The sequence below is a fragment of the Scyliorhinus torazame genome, chromosome 29 (genome assembly GCF_047496885.1).
Source record: "Scyliorhinus torazame isolate Kashiwa2021f chromosome 29, sScyTor2.1, whole genome shotgun sequence".
NCBI classification, from domain to species: domain Eukaryota; kingdom Metazoa; phylum Chordata; class Chondrichthyes; order Carcharhiniformes; family Scyliorhinidae; genus Scyliorhinus; species Scyliorhinus torazame.
In genome coordinates this window covers 35,137,691-35,162,757 of record NC_092735.1, presented here as the reverse complement: position 1 = coordinate 35,162,757, position 25,067 = coordinate 35,137,691, and the positions used below count along the sequence as shown (strand labels likewise).

General features: G+C 48.8%; 1 protein-coding gene across 1 annotated transcript in view; it reads left to right on the top strand.

The window, feature by feature from the left end:
- Positions 1-25,067, top strand: part of LOC140404055 (arf-GAP with dual PH domain-containing protein 1) — a 72,740-nt gene that overhangs the window by 12,365 nt on the left and 35,308 nt on the right. Inside the window, exons 2-4 of the mRNA XM_072492411.1 lie at positions 708-838; positions 19,150-19,241; positions 22,099-22,181. Of these exons, the coding sequence (XP_072348512.1) occupies positions 708-838; positions 19,150-19,241; positions 22,099-22,181 (306 nt within the window). The remainder of the gene's footprint in view (positions 1-707; positions 839-19,149; positions 19,242-22,098; positions 22,182-25,067) is intronic.

The following is a 25,067-nucleotide window of genomic DNA, read 5'->3' as shown; positions in this document are numbered from 1 at the left end:
GTCCCCATCAAACACTCCCAGGACGGGTACAGCACGGGGTTAGATACAGTGTAAAGCTCCCTCTCCACTGTCCCCATCAAACACTCCCAGGACAGGTACAGCACGGGGTTAGATACAGAGTAAAGCTCTGTCTACACTGTCCCCATCAAACACTCCCAGGACAGGTACAGCACGGGGTTAGATACAGAGTAAAGCTCCCTCTACACTGTCCCCATCAAACACTCCCAGGACAGGTACAGCACGGGGTTAGATACAGAGTAAAGCTCCCTCTACACTGTCCCCATCAAACACTCCCAGGACAGGTACAGCACGGGGTTAGATACAGAGTAAAGCTCCCTCTCTATAGTCCAGAATATCGCTGCGTACTGCTCCATATTCCCTCTGTCAATTTGTACAGTCTGTAATTAGTTTGGATTGTGACTTGGTGCCACCAAGTCAGTGGGCTGAGGCTAGTTGGACTGATCTCTTGTGGGACATTTGCACGTAAAAGAGGAGATTCTCTCCCCCCCCCCCCCCCCCCCCCCCCCCCCACACACACACACACACACACGCACACACACACACACACACACAGATAGCTACTGTAACTTACTGTCCCCCCTTGGAGATTTACTTAGTTTGGGACATTCGCGATTGCGTCTCTTGCACCAATCCACTTGTAGAATCATTAAATTCTGCTGTGTTTAATTTTGGATTCTCTCTCTCAGAACCTGAATGGGCTTCGACCACACTCGGAATCTTCATTTGCCTAAAATGCTCGGGGATCCATCGGAACATCCCCGACGTGAGCAAAATCAAATCTCTCCTGCTGGACCCTTGGGAAGATTCCCAAATTCAGGTAGAAGCCGAAAGCTCTGTAACTGTCTCTCTCTCTCTCTGTAACTGTCTCTCTCTCTCTGTAACTGTCTCTCTCTCTCTGTAACTGTCTCTCTCTCTCTGTAACTGTCTCTCTCTCTCTGTGTAACCATCTCTCTCTCTGTAACTGTCTCTCTCTCTCTGTAACTGTCTCTCTCTCTCTGTAACTGTCTCTCTCTCTCTCTGTAACCATCTCTCTCTCTGTAACTGTCTCTCTCTCTCTGTAACTGTCTCTCTCTGTAACTGTCTCTCTCTCTGTAACTGTCTCTCTCTGTATCCATCTCTCTGTAACTGTCTCTCTCTCTCTCTGTAACCATCTCTCTCTCTGTAACTGTCTCTCTCTCTCTGTAACTGTCTCTCTCTGTAACTGTCTCTCTCTCTCTGTAACTGTCTCTCTCTCTCTGTAACTGTCTCTCTCTCTCTGTAACTGTCTCTCTCTCTCTGTAACTGTCTTTCTCTCTCTGTAACTGTCTCTCTCTCTCTGTAACTGTCTTTCTCTCTCTGTAACTGTCTCTCTCTCTCTGTAACTGTCTCTTTCTCTCTGTAACCGTCTCTTTCTCTCTGTAACCGTCTCTTTCTCTCTGTATCCGTCTCTCTCTCTGTAACTGTCTCTCTCTCTCTGTAACTGTCTTTCTCTCTCTGTAACTGTCTTTCTCTCTCTGTAACTGTCTCTCTCTCTCTGTAACTGTCTCTCTCTCTCTCTCTCTCTCTTTCTCCCTGTAACTGTCTCGCTCTGTAACTGTCTCTCTCTCTCTCTCTGTAACTGTCTCTCTCTCTCTCTTTCTCCCTGTAACTGTCTCGCTCTGTAACTGTCTCTCTCTCTCTCTCTGTAACTGCCTCGCTCTCTCTGTAACTCTCTCTCTCTCTTGTAACTCTCTCTCTCTCTCTTTCTCTCTGTAACCATCTCTCTCTCTCTCTCTCTCTCTCTATGTAACCAGCTCTCTCTCTCTGTAACTGTCCCTCTCTCTCTCTTTCCCTCTGTAACCATCCCTCTCTCTCTCTCTCTCTGTAACTATCTCTCTCTCTCTTTCTCCGTGTAACTGTCTCTCTCTGTAACTGTCTCTCTCTTTCTCTCTGTAACTGTCTCTCTCTCTCTGTAACCATCTCTCTCTCTCTGTAACCGTCTCTCTCTGTAACTGTTTCTCTCTATTACTGTCAGTCTCACTCTCACTTATCCCCAGAACCATTCTTTATTTCTCAGTCTTTTTTTCTTTATCTATTCCTTCTCTCGCCCTGTGTCCATACATCTCACTTTCTCTCCCAGTTTCTGTCTATTTTTCTGTGTTCACACCAACGATTATCACTCATTCCCATCCCCCTCCCTCTCTCTCTCTCTCCTTGTTGTCGTGTTGGGTGCTCTGCTACACAGACAAACCAACACGGTTGCGGAAGGTACAACTCAGTTTTATTACTAACAATATTAACATTTGTAAACTGGTTACTGCGGTTCGTTCATTACCCTCTAACCTGTGGACCCAGCCCTAACACTATCTTGGAGAGGCACTCAGCACATGGTGAATGTCTGAGTGGCTTGCTGTGAGATCAGTGCCCTGAGCTGTCTCCTGCTGGAATCAATCGGAAGTGTCGTGTTCCCCCTTTTATAGTGTGTCTGCTCTTGCTTGTGATTGGCTATAATGTTGCGTGTCTGTTGATTGGTCCGTTGATCTGTCCAGCACTATGTATGTATGTTTGCACCATGATGTTTATCTGAATATCATGACATCCCCCCCTTTTTTACAAGAATATGTGCCTATGTGGTAATAAATATAGATGTGTACTGAGTGCAGCTGAATGTGTGTGTGCAATATCTACAACATGTACATGAGGCTAAACTATATACATAGGAAGGTGTCAGGTGCAACATAACAACGAGGTTATACCATCAACAAAACAAGTGTAAACATCAAGCATCAAAACAAACTCCTGTAACAACAAAAGAGAAACGTATTAACATAGTGGCATGAAACTTTTAGTGAGTCCAATGTTCAAACAGGCTCACAAGTCCAGCCTAGTAGGTGGGCGACGAATTCATGTTGACCACCTCAAGGGTGGGCCAGGAACCATCGGCTGAGGAATGGGCCTGGCCACAGGCAGCAGAGGAATGGGCATGGTGGCAGGAAGCTCCACGAATTTGACATCTGGAACAACAGGAGGGCGTGGCACTGGCGTATGATCACGTAGCGAGCGTGGAAGCAGGCGAAGAGCCCGGCGATTGCGCCGGCGAATCGAGCCATCAGGCATGCGAACCAGGAACGAGCGGGGAGCCACGCGTCGGAGAACTTCGGCAGTTGCCGACCAGCCACCCTCCGGTAGGTGGATGCAGACGTTGTCTCCAGGCGCCAAGGCAGGAAGATCAGTTGCCCGAGTGTCGTGTGCCACCTTCTGCTGAACACGCTGCTGTCGCATCCTTTGCAGTACTGGAATGTGGTCGAGTGTAGGGATAAGAATGGATGGCACAGTGGTCCTGAGGGCGCGACCCATCAACAGCTGGGCTGGTGAGAGGCCAGTGGCTAGTGGGGCCGAGCAATAGGCCAGCAGGGCTAAGCAGAAATCCGATCCGGCGTTAGCAGCCTTGCAGAGGAGCCGCTTGACGATATGAACGCCCTTTTCCGCCTTGCCATTTGACTGGGGATGCAGAGGGCTGGACGTCACGTGTGTGAAGCCATACGAAGCAGCAAAAGAAGACCATTCTTTGTTATACGTTTTAGTTGCTGTGAAATGAAGAGTCTAAAGTTCTTGTTCCTTTTCACCAAACACCATTTATTTCACTTCCATAGCCTCTGCACAAAACTCTTAACAACACACCACCTGCCAGAGGCCACCTGAAGCCCCTTTACATATCAGTGTCAATTAATGGATACTTAACATAAATGAGACAACTAATTTCAATGTCTCTTAACCCATTACTTAACAGTCTCCCCTTCCTTGGAGAAAAAAAAAAATTAGGTGAAAACAAAATTTCAAGAAACTCAAAAACACACACATGATGTCCCCTCCCTTTTTTTTTGTTTGGACGAGAAAGAAAAGAAACAGTCACAGAAACAAGCGCCCTTGATTAACAATATCCAAAAGTTTCTGTGAACTCGCCCCTCTTTTCGTAAAACAGTTTGACAGTTGATAGCTCCTGTCGACCCATTTAATTTTTGTTATTTCCCCTCTGTCCAACATCTGCTTCAAACTTGCGATGTCTATCCGTAACCTCTTTTCATTGACACTTTTTGTAGAGTGCACATTTTCCCACAGGGATTTATTGTCAATGTGACAGTCAATAGGTATATTACCCAAATCCCCAAATCCCAAAATTTCTGTCAATATCATGCTTATATAAAAAGCCATATCCACTGCCTCTACAAGGCTTAATGTCTCAGCAGCCAAAGTGCTTTTTACCACTCTCCTTATTTTCTTTGTTTCCCACACAAGTGGGCAACATTTACCATTGTTCCCCAAAAGGAAAATTATAAAACCTCCTGCGCTTGAAACCCCATCACATAAATCTGCGTAGGACGCATCACTATAAACTATGAGTTTCAAGTGCTTACAGTCACCTAAAACCGGGAACTTCAAAACACACTCCTGCATTTTTAGTTTGGCCAATGCTTTATTTGCTCTTATTATGTCTTCCACTTTGGGATCATTCATTTTTGTACTCAACTCTAAGACATCAAAACTCACGTCCGGTCTAGTCTGTCTACCGAACCAGTTCAGTTGCCCAATTAAACTTCGCAGTTGCTCTTTTTCTATCTTTGAAACCATTGCGTCTGTTTGTGAAACTCGGCCACGACTAATTGCTATTGGCGTGATGCTTTCCAAATAAGATTGCTGACGTAAAGTTGCCCCTAACTTAGTCTGTCCAATTTCCAGTCCAATATATTTAAATGCACCGGAAGCCTGACTTCCAACCCTGAATTCTTTCCTCAAACCAGAGATTACAGTAGCTTCAAAATAACTAGTCCCACCCCACAAAAAATCATCGACATGCATCATAAAAATGCCAGAAAGATTTCCTTTATAGTGCCAGTAAAACATTGCAGGATCTGCTTTCAACTGGCAACAGCCTAACTTTAACAAAACTGACCTTACCGAAAAATACCAGACTCTAGATGCATCATTTAATCCATATACACATTTGTTCAACTTCCACAGTACCCCTTCTGTGTTAGCTGCTTTTTTAGGAGGACGGAGAAAAATGGCTCTCTGGAGCTGATGCCCCTGCAAAAAGGCAGCTTTTATAGGTATAGATTTGCATTCCCATGCCTTTGTGGCTAATAGAGCCAAGAAGATCTTTAAAATAACCTTTCTTGCTGTAGGTGAATCCTGATCTTCTAAGTTTTCTTCAAATCCCCTTGCCACGAGCCTGGCCTTTGCCTTATAAGTTCCATCCGGAAGAACCTTTTCCGTGCAAATCCATCTGTGGGATATAGCTCTTTGTCCCCTATCCGGTACTTCCGTGTATACCCCAAATTCATTCCAACTATGCAATTCTTACTGTTTAGCTTCTTTAATAACTTTTTCATCTAATTTATTTGAAGCCACCAAAATCTCACGTGCATGTGGGCTTCTACTCCTATTAGTATTCGTAGTCTTACTCATGCTCCAAGATCTTGACAAACTACGTCCCCTCTCCCACCTGGTATCTCGTTCTGTACTGCTACTGCTTGATCTTTCCCTTCTGCTGTGGGATGTCCTTTCAATAGTTCTCGACCTTTTCCTGTGGACCTGTTCACTATCCAATGTACTATCTGAACTGGCACTGCGTTTCTGTGCCCTCCATTTTTGAACTTCGTTTTCCCAATCTTGACTCCTTCCCCTGAATGCTGTACATTCAACCACTGTTTATACTTTCCAGTGGCCTTCCCTGCTCTACTAATAACAGTTGCATCCTTCCATTGACTAGACCCTTCAGGCAAGTATGTCACTTTTGTACCAACTTTTGGTAGTTGCCCTTTCGGAAAAATGGCCTGTTTTAATTCACCAGAAGTGTTGTGTTCCTCCACAGAAACCCTGTCTATATCAGTTCGTTGGTCCTCATAGTTCTGTAACACATACGTACCAGATGACTCTGGTTTCTCGTTATGTCTGTCTGCTCTGTCTAAATTAGAAAATTTGTAATCTGTACCCATTATCCTTGATGAATGGACCCTAACAGTTTGATTACCATGTTGCAAAATAATTGTTTTGCCATCTATGCCTATGATCTTCCCTGGGCCATTCCATTCATTAGAATTGTCTCTCTTATAGTATACCATGCCTCCTTGCTGAAAAACGGCATCTGATGGCCCTATGTTATGTCTTAAAGCTCTGCGAATTCTTTCAGAGACTTCTGCTTCCAAAAAAGCTTTTCTACTGCTATGTAATGCATTTAAATGTTCAGCAAAACCAGAGCTAATTGTAGTCCCCTCCCAAGCTGGAGGCTGGTCATCCAAAATGGACGGAATTTTAGGATTTCTACCAAACACTAATTGATAAGGACTATAGCCCCCAACCATCTGCAATGAATTCTTTGCATGTACTGCCCATGCTAAAGCTGAATTTAGCCTGCAATTTCGTCGATCTGCCAAAATTTTCCGAAGCATGTCATCGATGACAGCATGATTTCTTTCACAGACACCATTACTAAATGGGCTTTCTGCAGCTGTATTCATAACTCTGATATTCATGTTTTCACACATATCCCTAAACTCATCATTAGCAAATTCTCCCCCATTGTCCGTAAGGAATTTTGCCGGTGGACCCATTCCTGTCCCTATCCATTTTTCCACGATTTGATCCAGAATTACTCTCTTTTCTTTACTTCGTACAGTCGTTGATTGACTAAATCTGGTTGCTAAATCTACAAAATGCAAAATAAATATATTATTTGCTTTATCCCAGATCTTAAGGTCCATGGCCACAATGTTGTTAAAATCCCTGGCCAAAGGTAGGGTTACTATCGGTCGTGCTGGTGTCCTTCTGTACTTCCTACAAACTTCACAGCGGTCACTAACCTGTTCTATCAATTTAGTATAGTCGTCATCCCTTACCCCTGCATCCTTTAATAAATTTTTCAGCCTCCGAGGAGACGGATGTGCAAATTGCCTATGCAGTTTTAATACCACAAGCTTTTTATCAGCTAAAGTCCCATTTTCAACTGCCATTAACACATCCTTAACCACTCTACTTGAAAAATTATTTGTCAGTAATGGAATACAATAGTGTCCCGACTGTGTAAATTGTAAGTCCACCATCTTTCCAAAAACTGTTGCCTTATCCTGTTCCATATCCAGTTTCATGTGTGCTTTCTTCATCGATGGTCTGCTCAGAAGCAAAGGTATTTCACTTGATACAACATCCGTGCTAATGAAATGATTCACTCCGGCAATATTGCAAGGGATCACCACTCTTTTCAGCGACTTCAGAGTATTATCATCCCCAAACCTGAAACTTGTGGAACTTTCAAATTCCTTAACCTTGTTACGATTTTCAGCATTCAAAGAGTCCAGGTACCATTTTAACCAGTCAATTCCACACACAGTAGATGTGCAGCCACTGTCCAATACAGCACAGTTGAAGGATTCTGCAACCAACACCCTCATTGCCGGCGTAAAACTTCTTCTCAATAGGACAATGCCTTCTTTCTGGTCACTATCTTTTTCCTCTTCTGACTCTTCCATGTCATGTGTTGCTTCAAACACTCTATCATAACGAGTTGGACAGTTGAAAGCATAATGGTATTGAGAGTCACATCGAAAACATCGATTTATCATGCCTCGTGCATTTTTGGAGTTCTAACTGGATTTCTGTCTTCATAATTTCCTTGTCTCGGTCTCTGTCTATAGTCTTGAGCCCTGTTCGTAGCCATACGATTTTGCCATCCTGTTACTAGTGTATCTTCCATATTCTGCCTTATTGCAGGCTGACCTATTTGGGTCATCAGAGCCATCGGAATCGAATGTTTCCCCAGAAACTTTTGTAAAGCTTTTGTCATCTGTTCGAATAAGGTATCCTTGTCAGTAAACTGAACTCCTGTCAAAACCCTCAATGCCAGCAAAACTAAAGAGCTGGTAATTGACTTCAGGAAGCAAAGTACTGTACACACCCCTGTCAGCATCAACGGGGCCGAGGTGGAGATGGTTAGCAGTTTCAAATTCCTAGGGGTGCACATCTCCAAAAATCTGCCCTGGTCCACCCACATCGACGCTACCACCAAGAAAGCACAACAGCGCCTATACTTCCTCAGGAAACTAAGGAAATTCGGCATGTCCACATTGACTCTTACCAACTTTTACAGATGCACCACAGAAAACATCCTACCAGGCTGCATCACAGCCTGGTATGGCAACTGCTCAGCCCAGGACCGCAAGAAACTTCAGGGAGTCGTGAACACCGCCCAGTCCATCACACGAACATGCCTCCCATCCATTGACTCCATCTACACCTCCCGCTGCCTGGGGAAAGCGGGCAGTATAATCAAAGACCCCTCCCACCCGGCTTACTCACTCTTCCAACTTCTTCCATCGGGCAGGAGATACAGAAGTCTGAGAACACGCACGAACAGACTCAAAAACAGCTTCTTCCCCACTGTCACCAGACTCCTAAATGACCCTCTTATGGACTGATTTCATTAACACTACACCCTGTATGCTTCATCCGATGCCAGTGCTTATGTAGTTACATTGTATATGTTGTGTTGCCCTATTATGTATTTTCTTTTATTCCCTTTTCTTCTCATGTACTTAATGATCTGTTGAGCTGCTCGCAGAAAAATACTTTTCACTGTACCTCGGTACACGTGACAATAAACAAATCCAATCCAATCCTATCCAAAACCAGGAGCCTATCCATGTTGCTCACTCTCGCACAGTCAAATAATTCAAAGGCCAACACAGACTGTGGAAATTCCAGGTTGTGTTTCTGCAGCCTTTTATATAGTCTGCCAAATTCCATTACATAGTCTTCCATGGAGATATCCTCCATTTTCCGGAACTTATCAAAATCCAACCATGCTTCATACGCACTTAACAAGTCATCTTTCTTATCAATCTTATCCATATAATGTAATAAAGTCTCCAGACCTTCTTCTGAGTCTAACTCTTCCAATTCCAGCTCAGAAAGCACTTTGTTTCGGATTTTACTGCCATATGGTAGAGAAAGAGCCAATGCCATACCTTGTTTTCTCTTTCCCAAAGCAGTTACTTTAGTCCACATAGCTACTGCACTTCTCCATTGGTCGTACGATTCCCTTTCAAAAAATAAGGGAGGATAGTCATATCCAGCCATCTTTATCCTGGGTTCAGCCATGTATCGTTTTTTTTCCCCTTCTCACTCACTCCAATCAGGAAAAGTTGTATCTTTCAAACCTTCACATTTGCACAGCAACCATCCTCTGCTACCATTGTTAGACGTTTTAGTTGCTGTGAAATGAAGCGTCTAAAGTTCTTGTTCCTTTTCACCAAATACCATTTATTTCACTTCCAACATCCTCTGCACAAAACTCTAACTATACATCACCTGACAGAAGCCACCTGAAGCCCCTTTACATATCAGTGTCAATTAATGGATACTTACCATAAATGAGACAACTAATTGCAATGTTTCTTAACCCATTACTTAACATTCTTGACTTGCAAAACAGGGCCCATTGTCCAACATGACAGTAATCGGAATGCCATGTCGAGCGAAGGTGTCTTTGCATGCCCTTATGACAGCGGACAATGTTAAATCGTGCAGGCGTATGACCTCTGGATAATTTGAAAAGTAATCTATGATTATTACGTAGTCCCTGCCAAGCGCATGAAAGAGGTCGACACCCACCTTCGCCCAGGGGGACGGCACCAACTCATGGGGCTGAAGCATCTCGGGGGGTTGCGCCGGCTGAAACCTTTGGCAGGTGGGGCAGTTGAGCACCATGTTGGCAATGTCATCGCTGATGCCCGGCCAGTATACAGCTTCTCGGGCCCTCCGTCTGCACTTCTCAACCCCGAGATGGCCTTTGTGCAGTTGGTCGAGGACCAGCTTGTGCATGCTGTGTGGAATCACAATCCGGTCCAACTTTAGGAGGACACCGTCAATGACAGCCAAGTCGTCCCGGACATTGTAGAATTGTGGGCACTGTCCTTTGAGCCACCCTTCCGTCATGTGGCGCATGACACGTTGTAGAAGGGGGTCAGCCGCAGTCTCCCGACGAATATGGGCCAGACTCGAATCGTCAGCTGGCAGATTTGCCGATGTGAAGGCCACCTGCGCTTCGACTTGACAGACGAACCCCTCCGAATCGGGCGGTGTGCTTACTGCTCTGGATAGGGCATCCGCAATGATGAGGTCCTTACCCGGGGGGTAGACCAGTTGGAAGTCATACCTCCGGAGCTTGAGCAGGATGCGCTGGAGGCGAGGGGTCATCTTGTTCAGGTCTTTATGTATGATGCTGACCAGGGGACGATGGTCGGTTTCCACGGTAAACTGGGGGAGACTATCCACGTAATCGTGGAACTTATCTATTCCGGTCAACAAGCCCAGGCACTCCTTCTCGATCTGCGCATAGCGCTGTTCTGTGGGGGTCATGGCACACGAGGCATAGGTGACCGGGGCCCATGATGCAGTGTCGTCCTGCTGCAGGAGTACCGCCCCAATGCCGGACTGGCTGGCATCAGTCGAGATCTTCGTATCCCGAGAGGTGTCGAAGAACGCCAAAACCGGGGCTGTGGTGAGCTTAATTTTGAGCTCTTCCCATTCCTTCTGGTGTGCGGGCAGCCACTGGAACTCCGTGGACTTCTTAACTAGGTGGCAAAGAGCTGTTGTGTGGGAGGCAAGGTTGGGAATGAACTTCCCCAGGAAGTTGACCATGCCTAGGAAGCGTAGCACTGCTTTCTTGTCTGCCGGCTGCGGCATGGCTGTAATGGCGCTCACCTTGTCTGCATCCGGATGCACTCCCGACCGGGATATGTGGTCCCCCAGAAACTTTAGCTCAGTTTGGCCAAAGGAGCACTTTGCTCGGTTGAGGCGCAGGCCGTGTTCCCGTATCCGCGCAAAGACACGCTGGAGACGACTGATGTGCTCCTGTGGTTTGGTGGACCAGATGATGACGTCGTCAACATAGACGCGCACCTCTTCGATGCCTTCCATCATCTGTTCCACGATTCTGTGGAATACCTCGGATGCCGAGATGATGCCAAACGGCATTCTGTTATAGCAGAACCTGCCGAAAGGAATGTTGAAGGTGCACAGCTTTCGGCTGGACTGATCCAGTTGGATCTGCCAAAAACCCTTCGAGGAATCAAGCTTTGTGAAAATTTTAGCCCGGGCCATTTCGCTCGTGATCTCTTCCCGTTTGGGTATGGGGTAGTGTTCCCTCATGATGTTGTTGTTCAGGTCTTTCGGGTCGATGAAGATCCGGAGTTCGCCAGAGGGCTTTTTAACGCACACCATGGAGCTGACCCATGGCGTGGGCTCCGTGACCCGGGATAGCACTCCTTGGTCCTGGAAATCCTGCAGCTGCTGCTTGAGGCGGTCTTTGAGTGGTGCTGGGACTCTACGAGGTACGTGAATGACCGGGGTGGCATCCGGTTTGAGCCGTATTCTGTAGGTATAGGGCAGTGTGCCCATGCCCTCGAATGCCTCCTGGTTGTGTGAGTGGAGCTGTGTCCTAAATTCAGCATCCGGGAAGTCTGACGTGCCTTCTGGAGACAGAGCGTGTACCCGCTGAACGAGGTGGAGAACCTTGCACGCCTGTGCGCCTAGCAGGGAGTCCTTTGATGAACCAACAATCTCTAAGGACAATGTGGCCTTATACGCATTGTGCGTCACCTGGAGCTGGCAGGATCCCATGGCCGGGATAACGTTTCTGTTATAGTCGACCATCTCACAACGGGATGGCCGAATTGGTGGTCTGACCTTCAAGGCGTAGAAGGCTGACCATGCTATTAGGTTGGCGGAGGCACCAGTGTCCAGTCGGAATGTGATTGGTGATCGGTTGACCGTTAGGATGGCACACCATTCGTCACCCGGATTGACACTGTTCACTGGCATCGGCTGGTGGGTCCTGCTTGGAGACATCCGGATCCTGTCGATGACCGCAAGGCTTCCCAGTCGTCTGTATCGCCGGTCTGTATATCGTGCGGGTATGATTTGGAGTATGGAGGCTGAATGGCCCGCACGTCCCTGCGAGGCTGTCGGAATTGGGGAGCGTTGGCAGGTTGAGCTGCTCGACAGCAGGCAGCGTAGTGGCCCATCTTGCCACAGCGGAGGCATTGTCGGTTCTTTGCTGGACATTGCCGCTTTAAATGTGCGGATCCACAGTTGCCGCACGTCGTGACGTCATGGCGTTCATTGCGCCATCGCGCATGCGCAGTTCGGTCCTGCGTAGAGCGCGCCTGCGAGTCACGTCCCTCTGCGTCGTACAAGCGCGGGAGGCTGCGAAAAGCGCGCGAAATGGCCGCCCCCGTCCGGGCCGCGGGCCGGGAGGAACTCGATGGACTGGACCCGCTCGGCCTCGTAGGACCCCTGCCCTGCCGATTCGGCCGCGTAGGACCCCTGCCGTGCCGAATCGGCCGCCTGGAATTGGGAGTACCGGCTGGTCGCGTTTTCGTGGAGGACGCAGGTTTCGATGGCGGTGGCTAGGGTGAGGCTCTTGATTTTGAGGAGCTGCTGGCGTAGGGTGCCCGAGGTGACCCCAAAAACTATCTGGTCCCGAATCATGGAATCGGAGGTGGCCTCATAGCCGCAGGACTGCGCGAGGATACGGAGGTGTGTCAGAAAAGATTGAAAAGGCTCATCCTTACCCTGCAGGCGCTGCTGGAAGAGGCACCTCTCGAAACTCTCATTCACCTCGACGCTGAAGTGTTGCTCAAGTTTTAGAAGGACCGTCTTGTACTTCGTCTTGTCCTCACCTTCCGCGAATACCAGGGAGTTGTAGATGTGGATGGCGTGTTGCCCTGCCGTGGAGGGGAGGAGGGCGATCTTCCTGGTGTCCGAAGCATTCTCCCTTTCTGTGGCTTCTAGGAAGAACTGGAAGTGCTGTTTAAACAGCTTCCAGTTGACGCCGAGGTTTCCAGCGATTTGGAGCGGCTGCGGCGGGCTGACGGTGTCCATGGCGCAGGATAGCGGATTCCTGAGGATGCGAAGGTAGGTCTCACAGTTGCTGGGTTCCACTCTGGTACTATGTCGTGTTGGGTGCTCTGCTACTCAGACGAACCAACACGGTTGCGGAAGGTACAACTCAGTTTTATTGCTAACAATATTAACATTTGTAAACTGGTTGCTGTGGTTCGTTCATTACCCTCTAACCTGTGGGCCCAGCCCTAACACTATCTTGGAGAGGCACTCAGCACATGGTGGATGTCTGAGTGGCTTGCTGTGAGATCTGTGCCCTGAGCTGTCTCCTGCTGGAATCAATCAGAAGTGTCGTGTTCCCCCTTTTATAGTGTGTCTGCTCTTGCTTGTGATTGGCTGTGATGTTGCCTGTGTGTTGATTGGTCTGTTGATCTGTCCATCAGTGTGTATGTGTGTTTGCACCATGATGTTTATCTGAATATCATGACACCTCTCTGCTGTTGTCTATCACAACACATCTTGTATTCAGGTAGCACCTTGAAGTGACCCACCGTGTTTCACTGGGACAAAGATTGGACGTGCAGCTCCAACAAGAGGGAATCAATCTCAAAGTGATAGGCCGGGGTCTGGAGTGGAAACATTGGGAGGCCCGAGTTGGCAGTCTCTCACTCACAGAGGCTGATTTCACCCCTGGCAGAGTTCAGCCAACCTGGGGGGGGGGGGGGGGGGGGGGGGGGGGGGGGTAACATGGATGCAGGTGAATGGATTTTAACAGGAAGAGATGAATTGATGTGCAGTCTCCTATCTCCCCCCCCGCCCCCCCAAAATTCCAGCACCAGGAGAAGTCGGCCAGGAGCACAATCAAATCTGCAGAGTGCTGAAGAGTTTGCCTCCGGGTTTCGGCCCCCCCGCGAAAGGTGCTTTCAATTTCCATCAGCGAGAGTCCTCTTGCTCTACCTGATCAGCTGACCAGGCTTGGGAGCGGATTAAAACCTCCCCAGCAATCTCCATTTTATCAATGAAGTTTCCCAGGGAACCAAACCCTTTCCACCACAGACAGCAGGGGCAAGGGGGCGGAGAGCCGAGGTGTCTCCCGCCCCCCCCCCCCCCGCTCCCATCAATCGTTGTCTTAAATATGTTCGCAGGGTGTTGATTGCCCATCCCTAATTGCCCTGCACACACACACACACACACACTCACACTCTCTCTCTCTTTCAGTCTCGCACTCACTCCTTCACTCTTTTTTTCCTCACGTGGACTGTTTTTTTCACCCTTTGTACCTTGAAAACCCCCCAGTATCTGAAAACATCTTGTGGATGGTTGGTCAGTAGATCCGGCAGCCATGGGCAGAGCAGGTGAAACCACAGGTTGACTGGACATGTTACTGTCTGTCTCCTGTTTTACATACCTTTGCTCAGCAGACAACTGGATGAATCAAGCAGCTCACAGTCTAAGGCACCCCACAGCCTGAAACAGCTGCAGCCTGTATCGGCTACAGTCTGAATCAGCTACAGGGTGAATCAGCTACAGCCTGAATCAGGAACAGCCTGTATCAGCTACAGCCTTCATTAGCTACAGCCTGAATCAGGAACAGCCTGTATTGGCTACAGTCCGAATCAACTACAATCATCAGCAGTTGAAAGCCTGCATTAAATACTGCCAGAGCTACCATTAGCTACAGCCGTCATTTGCTACAGTCTGAATCAGCGACAACCTTTATTAGTGACTGTCTGGGTCTGCTACAGTCTAAATCAGCAACAGTCTAAATCAGCAACAGCCTGCATCAGCTACAGCCTTCATTAGCTACAGCCTGAATCAACTACAGTCTGAATCAGCTACAGCCTGAATCAGCTCCAGCCTAAATCAGCTACGGGGTGAATCAGATAGAGCCTGAATCAGGAGCAGTCTAAATCAGCTACAGTTTAAATCAGCTACAGTTGAATCAGCTACAGTTGAATCAGGAACAGTCTAAATCAGCTACAATCTAAATCAGCTACAGCCTGAATCAGCTCCTGACTAAATCAGCTACAGGGTGAATCAGCTACAGCCTGAATCAAGAACAGTCTAAATCAGCTACAGTTTAAATCAGCTACAGTTGAATCAGGAACAGTCTAAATCAGCTACAGTGTAAATCAGCTACAATCTAAATCAGCTACAGCCTGAATCAGCACCTGACTAAATCAGCTACAGGGTGAATCAGCTACAGCCTGAATCAGGAACAGCCTGTATTGGCTACAGTCCGAATCAACTACAATCATCAGCAGTTGAAAGCCTGCATAAGATACTGTCAGAGCCATCATTAGCTACAGCCGTCATTTGCTACAGTCTGAATCAGCGACAACCTTTATTAGTGACTGTCTGAGTCTGCTACAGTCTAAATCAGCAACAGTCTAAATCAGCAACAGCTACAGCCTTTATTAGCTACAGCCTGAATCAACTACAATCTGAATCCATTAAAGCCTGAATCAGCTACAGTCTAAATCAGCTGCAGCATGAATCAACTACAGCCTGAATCAGCTCCAGCCTAAATCAGCTATGGGGTGAATCAGCTACAGGCTTAATCAGGAACAGTCTAAATCAGCTACAGTCTAAATCAGCGACAGTTGAATCAGCTACAGCCTGAATCAGGAACAGTCTAAATCAGCTGCCGTTGAATCAGCTACAGCCTGAATCAGGAACAGTCTAAATCAGCTACAGTCTAAATCAGCTTCAATCTAAATCAACTACAGCCTGAATCAGCTCCAGCCTAAATCAGCTACAGTGTAAATCAGCTACAGTCTAAATCAGCTACAGCCTGAATCAGCTCCAGCCTAAATCAGATACGGGGTGAATCAGCTCCAGCCTAAATCAGCTACAGCCTGAATCAGCTACAGCCTGAATCAGCTACAGTCTAAATCAGCTACAATGTAAATCAGCTACAGTCTAAAGATGCAATGATCTTTGGAACTCAGCTACAGTCTAAATCAGCTACAGTCTAAAGATGCAATGATCTTTGGAACTCAGCTACAGTCTAAATCAGCTACAGCCTGAATCAGCTCCAGCCTAAATCAGATACGGGGTGAATCAGCTCCAGCCTAAATCAGCTACAGCCTGAATCAGCTCCAGCCTGAATCAGCTACAGCCTGAATCAGCTACAGCCTTAATCAGCTACAGCCTTAATCAGCTACAGTCTAAATCAGCTACAGTCTAAAGATGCAAAGATCTTTGGAACTCAGCTACAGTCTAAATCAGTTACAGTCTAAATCAGCTACAGTGTAAATCAGCTACAGTCTAAAGAGGCAATGATCTTTGGAACTCAGCTACAGTCTAAATCAGCTACAGTGTAAATCAGCTACAGTCTAAAGAGGCAATGATCTTTGGAACTCAGCTACAGTCTAAATCAGCTACAGTGTAAATCAGCTACAGTCTAAAGAGGCAATGATCTTTGGAACTCAGCTACAGTCTAAATCAGCTACAGTCTAAATCAGCTAACGCGACACGTTATTCACAGAGTAGTGTAGCTTCGATACTGCCAATCTGCCTCCTGAATCGATCTGAGCAAAAGCCCGCGCTCTGTTCGTGCAACCCCGTACGCTAGCTACCGAGTGAAAGAGCGGGTCACATGGCCTATCAGGAGATCACCCCTTAAAGGGGGCCATCCCTCCTCCTCTAGTTTCCTCATTGTACAGAATGATAGTTAAACTTACATAGCCCCCCATCGTTTACATCAATGAATAATTGCAATCAGTCCATCAAAAACTCAGTCCTTCCGGTTCTTTCCGCTTCTTCATAAGGCGGCAACCCCACTGATCGGGGGGCTTCTGCTCGGGTACTTCCTGTGGAAAACGTCACACGTGGTCTGTCTTCTGGTACTGATGTTTCAACCTACTCTGCCTCAGTCAGAATAATACTCTTGCCTGTCACAGGCTGATTGGATACTTAATTTCCCAATTTCCCGGGCAGCCAACAACACCCCCAGCTGGCAACAACGAATTGGGCCGCTGGGGCGCTACTCGCCCACCCAGATGGTCCACATGTTCCTTCAAAGTCCTGCCCTGTCTCTCATTGCATTAGGTAACCATTGTGCCTTGACCAAGACAATCCCTGGAACCCAGCTTTAGCCACTCTCCAAGACCCTCACATAAATTGGGTCATCTATTTCCAAAGATCATTGCATCTTTAGTCGAATCGTGGTTCCTCTTTTGGTTGCACTGTCTTGCCTCTACCGTCCCCGCTAAATTTGGGAATACCAAGCTTAGCCTGGTCCTTAAACATCGACCCATCAATGCTGGAGGTATACGTGAGGTCAAGTGCGGAGTGGTCCTGTATGTGAAGAGGAATCAGGGTGGTCCTGTACATGAAGAGGTACACGAATGTTGTGTTGCCCTATTATGTATTTTCTTTTATTTCCTTTTCTTCTCATGTACTTAATGATCTGTTGAGCTGCTCGCAGAAAAATACTTTTCACTGTACCTCGGTACACGTGACAATAAACAAATCCAATTTAGCATGGCCAGTCCACCTACCCTGCACATCTTTGGGTTGTGGGGATGAGACCCACGCACTCGGGATCGAACTTGGGAACGCGGCGCCGTGAGACAGCAATGTTAACCACTGCGCCACCAGGCTGCCTTCTATAAATCTACCACTTCTGTATTTTTTTTCCGCAGTTTAAACTGGTCTCTTTGCTATTGGTGCCGCTGCTGTCTGCAGCTTCCCGTGCTAACAGGTGGACTGCACCATCCTGCGCGTCTGAGATTCCAGGGTGCCCTTCACAACGCTCTCCATTGCTAACGCTATTTCCAATGCCTTTGTTAAATTAACCTCCGTTCTGTCAGCACCTTCCTCTGTATGGCCTCGTCATTGACTCCGCAAACCAAGCGATCCCTCAGCATCTCATTTAGTGTTGTGCTGAAGTCACAGTATTCCGCAATTTTCCTCAGACTTGCTATGCATGTTGCACTGGTGTCCCCTGAGGATCTCCCTGTGGAATTAAATTTAAATTATTGCAAAATCACAGAGGGCTTTGTGTGGTAGTACACAATCTCTATAAACGAGCTTGCATAGGGCGCGTTTAGGGATGTAAGGCTATGGATTAGATCATAGGTTTAGGCCCCGCACGCTCATAACAATATCGCCTTCTTCTTTCCCTCCTCCTCAACTCCATTTGCTCTGAAGAAAAATCCTAATTGCTCAACATACCGCACCCAAGCCTCAGCAGAGGAGTAGACGGAATCCACTCTACCGAATACAGGTATCTCTGCAGCACTCTGACACTTCGCAGACGTGGGGAGAACGTGCAGTCTCCGCACAGACAGTGACCCAAGCCGGGAATCGAACCCGGGACCCTGGAGCTGTGAAGCCATTGTGCTAACCGTTGTGCTACCGTGCTGCCCACCGCGCACGCTGGCTGTTGACTGGACGAGTGGGGTCACGTGACCTTTCAAAAGATGGCCCCTTTAAAGGGGCCAGCTACTGCAAGCAGATAAAATTTTGAATCGGTTACCTTGTCAGACAGCGAATGTCTGGGGTGGGAAATGTGAAATTCCACAGAAGAGTTTTCCCTGTTCAGGTTCTTTTGTGACTGAGAGTTTCTGGATAAAATGTGATTTGTGATTTCAAAAGGCTAGTGACACAGAGCTGTCCAATTCTCCCCACGCCCTCTCCTTCAAATGCATTTGAACATCACCTTCAACTTACAATAAAATGTCCAAAGTTGCTTTCACGGAAACATAGGAAAGAAATGAGGACAATGAACCTGGAAGGCAGACTTGGAGCTTGGTCAGGGGGGTAAGTTTTAAGGAGGCTCTTAAAGGCAGAGGGGGAGGGAGAGAGGTTTAGGGAGGAAATTTCAGAGCTGAAGGTATGCCGCCAGTGATTGAGGGAAGAGGTAGGGTGAGCAGAACGACAGGATTGGGGGGGGAGGAGGAGTTGTAGGCCTGGAAGAATTGACAGATCAAGAGGGGAGAGGCCATGAAGAGACTTGAACGCAAGTCGCACTTCCGAAACTATCACCTTCCCTCCAGTATCTCACCCAAGGGCCGTTCTTCATCTGAAACCCTGGAACAAGGAGAGTTGACCTACAGGCAGCACAGAGAGTGGGAGTGAGGCATGGGGCTTGAAGGTCCCCATGAGGAGCTTTGAACCCCAGGCCGTCCCGTGCGCCCCTCATACCCGGCCGATGGTTGACACTGTCAGATATCTGACAGCAGAACACAATGATAAAGGAGTTTGAGTGTGCACATGCATCCTCCCCCGGTCTTGAGGTTTAAATAACTCTCTCTCTTCCAGTATATGTCCCAACATGGAAATGAAGCTGCCAAGGAGAAATATGAAGCCTATGTTCCAGCATACTATTACATACCAACCTACACGGACTGTCAGTGAGTACAATACACACACTCAACACAGCTTCTGTCCTGTCTTTCCAATAGAGTTAGGAATAGTGGAGTAGGCTCATTGACAAAATGCCTGAGGTGCCATCCAGTTTATCTGGATATTTGTTGGCAGTGCTAAACTTTTTCACTAATTTCGGTTTAGCTGTGTAATGCAAGGCATCAGTCGCACCGAACACTGGGCTACCTGTGTCACACACTGGGCTACCTGTGTCACACACTGGGCTACCTGTGTCACACACTGGGCTACCTGTGTCACACACTCGGCGACCCATGTCACACACTGGGTTATCTGTGTCACACACTGGGCTACCTGTGTCACACACTGGGCCACCTGTGTTACACACTGGGCTACCTGTGTCACACACTGGGCTACCTGCATCACACACTGGGCTACCTGTGTCACACACTGGGCTACCTGTGTTACACACTGGGCGATCCGTGTCACACACTGAGTTACCTGTCACACACTGGGCTACCTGTGTCACACACTGGGCTACCTGTGTCACATACTGGGCTACCTGTGTCACACACTGGGCTACCTGCGTCACATACTGGGCTACCTGTGTCACACACTGGGCTACCTGTGTCACACACTGGGCTACCCGTGTCACACACTGGGCTACCTACGTCACACACTGGGCTACCTGCGTGACATAGAACATAGAACATACACACTGGGCTACCTCTGTCACACACTGGGCTACCCGTGTCACACACTGGGCTACCTACATCACACACTGGGCTACCTGCGTGACATAGAACATAGAACATACACACTGGGCTACCTGTGTCACACACTGGGCTACCTTTGTCAAGCACTGGGCTACCTACTTCACACACTGGGCTACCTGCGTGACATAGAACATAGAACATAGAACATACACACTGGGCTACCTGTGTCACACACTGGGCTACCTGCGTGACATAGAACATAGAACATACGCACTGGGCTACCTGTGTCACACACTGGGCTACCTGTGTCACACACTGGGCTACATGTGTCACACACTGGGCTACCTGTGTCACACACTGGGCGACCCGTGTCACACACTGGGCTACCTGTGTCACACACTGGGCTACCTGTGTCACACACTGGGCTACCTGTGTCACACACTGGGCTACCTGCGTGACATAGAACATAGAACATAGAACATACACACTGGGCTAACTGTGTCACACACTGGGCTACCTGTGTCACACACTGGGCTACCTGTGTCACACACTGGGCAACCTGCGTCTCACACTGGGCTACCTACGTCACACACTGGGCTACCTGTGTTACACACTGGGCTACCTGCGTCACACACTGGGCTACCTGTGTCACCCACTGGGCTACCTGTGTCACACACTGGGCTACCTGCGTGACATAGAGCATAGAATATAGAACATACACACTGGGCTACCTGCGTCTCACACTGGGCTACCTGTGTCACACACTGGGCTACCTGTGTCACCCACTGGGCTACCTGTGTCACACACTGGGCTACCTGCGTGGCATAGAACATAGAATATAGAACATACACACTGGGCTACCTGTGTCACACACTGGGCTACCTGTGTCACACACTGGGCTACCTGTGTCACACACTGGGCTACCTGCGTCACACACTGGGCTACCTGCGTCACACACTGGGCTACCTGTGTCACACACTGGGCTACCTGCGTCTCACACTGGGCTACCTACGTCACACACTGGGCTAACTGTGTCACACACTGGGCTACCTGTGTCACACACTGGGCTACCTGCGTCACACACTGGGCTACCTGCGTCTCACACTGGGCTACCTACGTCACACACTGGGCTACCTGTGTCACACACTGGGCTACCTGTGACACACACTGGGCTACCTGCGTCACACACTGGGCTACCTGTGTCACACACTGGGCTACCTGTGTCACACACTGGGCTACCTGTGTCACACACTGGGCTACCTGCGTCACACACTGGGCTACCTGCGTCTCACACTGGGCTACCTACGTCACACACTGGGCTACCTGCGTGGCATAGAACATAGAATATAGAACATACACACTGGGCTACCTGTGTCACACACTGGGCTACCTGTGTCACACACTGGGCTACCTGCGTCACACACTGGGCTACCTGCGTCACACACTGGGCTACCTGCGTCACACACTGGTCTACCTGCGTCACCCACTGGGCTACCCGTGTCACACACTGGGCTACCTGTGTCACACACTGGGCTACCTGTGGCACACACTGGGCTACCCGTGTCACACACTGGGCTACCTGTGTCACACACTGGGCTACCTGTGTCACACACTGGGCTACCTGTGTCACACACTGGGCTACCTGCGTCTCACACTGGGCTACCCGTGTCACACACTGGGCTACCTGTGGCACACACTGGCATACCTGTGTCACACACTGGGCTACCTGCGTCACACACTGGGCTACCTGTGTCACACACTGGCATACCTGTGTCACACACTGGGCTACCTGTGTCACACACTGGGCTACCTGTGTCACACACTGGCATACCTGTGTCACACACTGGGCTACCTGTGTCACACACTGGGCTACCTGTGTCACACACTGGGCTACCTGCGTGACAAAGAACATAGAACATACACACTGGGCTACATGTGTCACACACTGGGCTACCTGTGTCACACACTGGGCTACCTGCGTGACATAGAACATAGAACATACACACTGGGCTACATGTGTCATACACTGGGCTACCTGTGGCACACACTGGGCTACCTGTGGCACACACTGGGCTACCTGTGTCACACACTGGGCTACCTGTGTCACACACTGGGTTACACTCTGAGTTACTGTGAGAATTGCTGACGTAAGTCACCCTTGGGTTCACAGGGTGCTGCAAGAGCAATGGATTCGATCTAAGTATGAGCGGAAGGACTTCTCTGAGGCAAATAAACCACTGGCGTACGCTACGGGTGAGTGGGACAACTTGGCTCATTTCTCAATGTTCCCATCCCTCATTGATTCATTCCCTGTTCTGCTTCTAGGCGTCCGCTGCCTCTACAATGTGCAGCTGGTATTTATGCACCAGAGACTTGCTCGAGAATAAAATTACATCAAATCACATTGATTTTACCGCATAGAAAGAGGCCATTCGACCCGCTGTTCCACCTGGACTCTCCTCTCACCTTCCTCACCCAATTCTGCACATCACACTCTACTCCTCTCTCGCTCATGTTTATCCATTCCCCTCGTCACCTCCCTGCGGGCGTCCCTCATTCTCAGCCCCCTTTGGGTGAAGAATCATCAAATGGTTCCAGCGCAGAGTGAGGCTATTCAGCCCATTCTCGTCCATGCCAGCCCTCTGCAGGAGCTGCTCACTCTAGTCCCACACCCCTTCCTCTTTTCCCTGGATCACCTGAAGATTCTCCTGAATTCTGATCGGATTTCCCGGTGGCTATTTTGTTTGGAAGGCTTTGACCTTTGCCCTTCCCGCACGAGTGGAAAGGTAGCCTAAACTTCCCGTTCCCCCCCCCCCCCCCCCCCCGCAGCTGCGTTAATCGGCACGGGCGGGACGGAGAATCTGACGGAGAACCAGAAGGTCCGTTGACCACGGGTGGGAATTTCGGGTTCTGGGACTGGGAATTCGAACCATCCAGGAAAAACTCTAGTGACTGCTTTTGTTATGGCTTATGCGCCTTTACATTTAACTATAGGTTCCCCAGCTTCGCATGCCTACCAATCAGTGCCCGTTTCTCGAGCAGCGTAAATTGCTGTGATTGTTTGAAATTTGGCATTCTTGCACTTGTCCTGTTGAGTTAAAGACAAAAAGCTTCAGCAGCACGTCTCTCTTTTCAGCAATACTCGACAGGACATCTGGTGGGCTATTTGGCGGCGAAAGGCACCAGAACAAACTCTAATCCCATCCTCACTCAAAATCCACATGGCAGGGGTCACACGGGCTCGAAACATTAACTCTGTCCCTCTCGCTCTCTCTCTCCACAGACGCTGCCAGACTCGCTGGGTATTTCCAACATTTTTGGTTCTGCTTATGGCAGGGGTCGTAGAATCATAGAATTTACAGTGCAGAAGGAGGCCATTCGGCCCGTCGAGTCTGCGCCGGCTCTTGGAAAGTGCACCCTACTTAAGCCCACTCCTCCACCCTATCCCTGTAACCCAGTAACCCCACCAAACCTTTTTGGCCACTAAGGGGCAACTGATCACGGCCAATCCACCTAACCCGCACATCTTTGGACTGTAGGAGGAAACCGGAGCACCCGGAGGAAACCCACGCAGACACGGGGAGAACGTGCAGACTCTGCACAGAGAGTCACCCGAGTCTGGATTTGAACCTGGGTCCCCGGAGCTGTGAGGCAGCAGTGCTAACCACTGTTCTCAGACTGTGACTCCTGTTCCGGACCCCCCCCCCCGCAATCGGGACCATCCTTCAGGAAGGAAATCGACTGCCTTTATCCGGTCTGGGCCTACATGTGACTCCAGCCCAATGTGGTCGACTTTTGATTAGTTGCCTTCTGAAAAGGTTTAGAAAGACAGTCGCTTGTAGCAAGCTCCTACGTTGGCGGTTCAAGAAGGCATCTGACCACCACCTTGTCATGGCGATTACGGGTGGGCATTCGTAAATGCTGGCCCGGCCAGTGGCCCCGTTCCAAAATGGGCTTGAAAAGGTCCGCTCACCCAGCACAGAGCATCGATCGATCCAACCTAGAACTGGCGTCAGTGGCTGGTCCGACCGAACAATGGCTTCAGCAAGCTACAGACCTAAGGGGGCAGAGGAGGGGCCTCAGACCAGAGCATTGTCAGCAGTTGCAATTCTGTGCTGATTTGCATTTCGAGTCAGTCTCCACGGCTGAATGAGTGACTGACTAACACAGAGCAGAGTGTGTTTCAGCGTTTCAAAAGCCTGTCCATTTTTAGTTACAGTTTTTTCGAAGCCACAGCCTTATCAGCGGATCAATCTGCTGACCAATATGACTGAATTTAGTGCAGTTTCTATGAAGAGGAACTCCATTCCTCAGAATTACCAACATCGAATTTAGAAGACAAGCCATGTGCGCACCGACGGCCGCCTCTCAGCGCCTGTCCCTTGAAGAGGTGTTTGTTTTCGGTTTGCTTCTCTCACCAATTTTCCACACCGGTCAGCGCACACTCTCCCTCCCTCTCTCTCTCTCTGGAGCAATCATCCCCACTTACCCAAGACCACAGGTCACTCACCCAACTTGGCACAGCTAAAGTTCAGGGATACCCATCCCCACTGTAGCGCACAAAGACTCCGTGAGACGAATAGAGTGAAGTCGATGAGGCTTTATTCAGCGTGTCTGTTCCCCCGCAGCTCGATAGTAAACTGGCCTGCGGGGGAAGACTCCGGCTTCTTATACTCCGCCTTCAGGGCGGAGCTTGAGGTCAACGGCCAACCAGGACCCGGGATCTGTCAGCCAATGACATTAGGGCTTCCAGTCCCACATGACCCCCAATACATACTACCACATTCACCCCTTGTCAAAAATGAACCCGGCGGGGTGATGCTTCGTATGGTGGTAAGGGTTTACAGGGCTGGTCCTGGGAGGAAAAAAAACATTCACAAGGCAATACAGTATTGTACAATTTTGTCCTGTTGCAACTATTTACAGAGGGTGTGGGAAGAAAGCAAAATGTTCTTGTGAAAAGTCCATATTTAGTTTTAGATCGACGCCACGAGTCGGTCGGGTGGTTTGGTCGTCCGTGTCGATCGCCTCGGCCCCGGTGGTGGTGGTGCTTGTACCGGTGTTGTCGCCTCCAGGAGCCTTACGGTTTCAGCTTGGGCTTTATTCTTGGTCGGTGCTGAGGGGAGGGGAACCGATCCT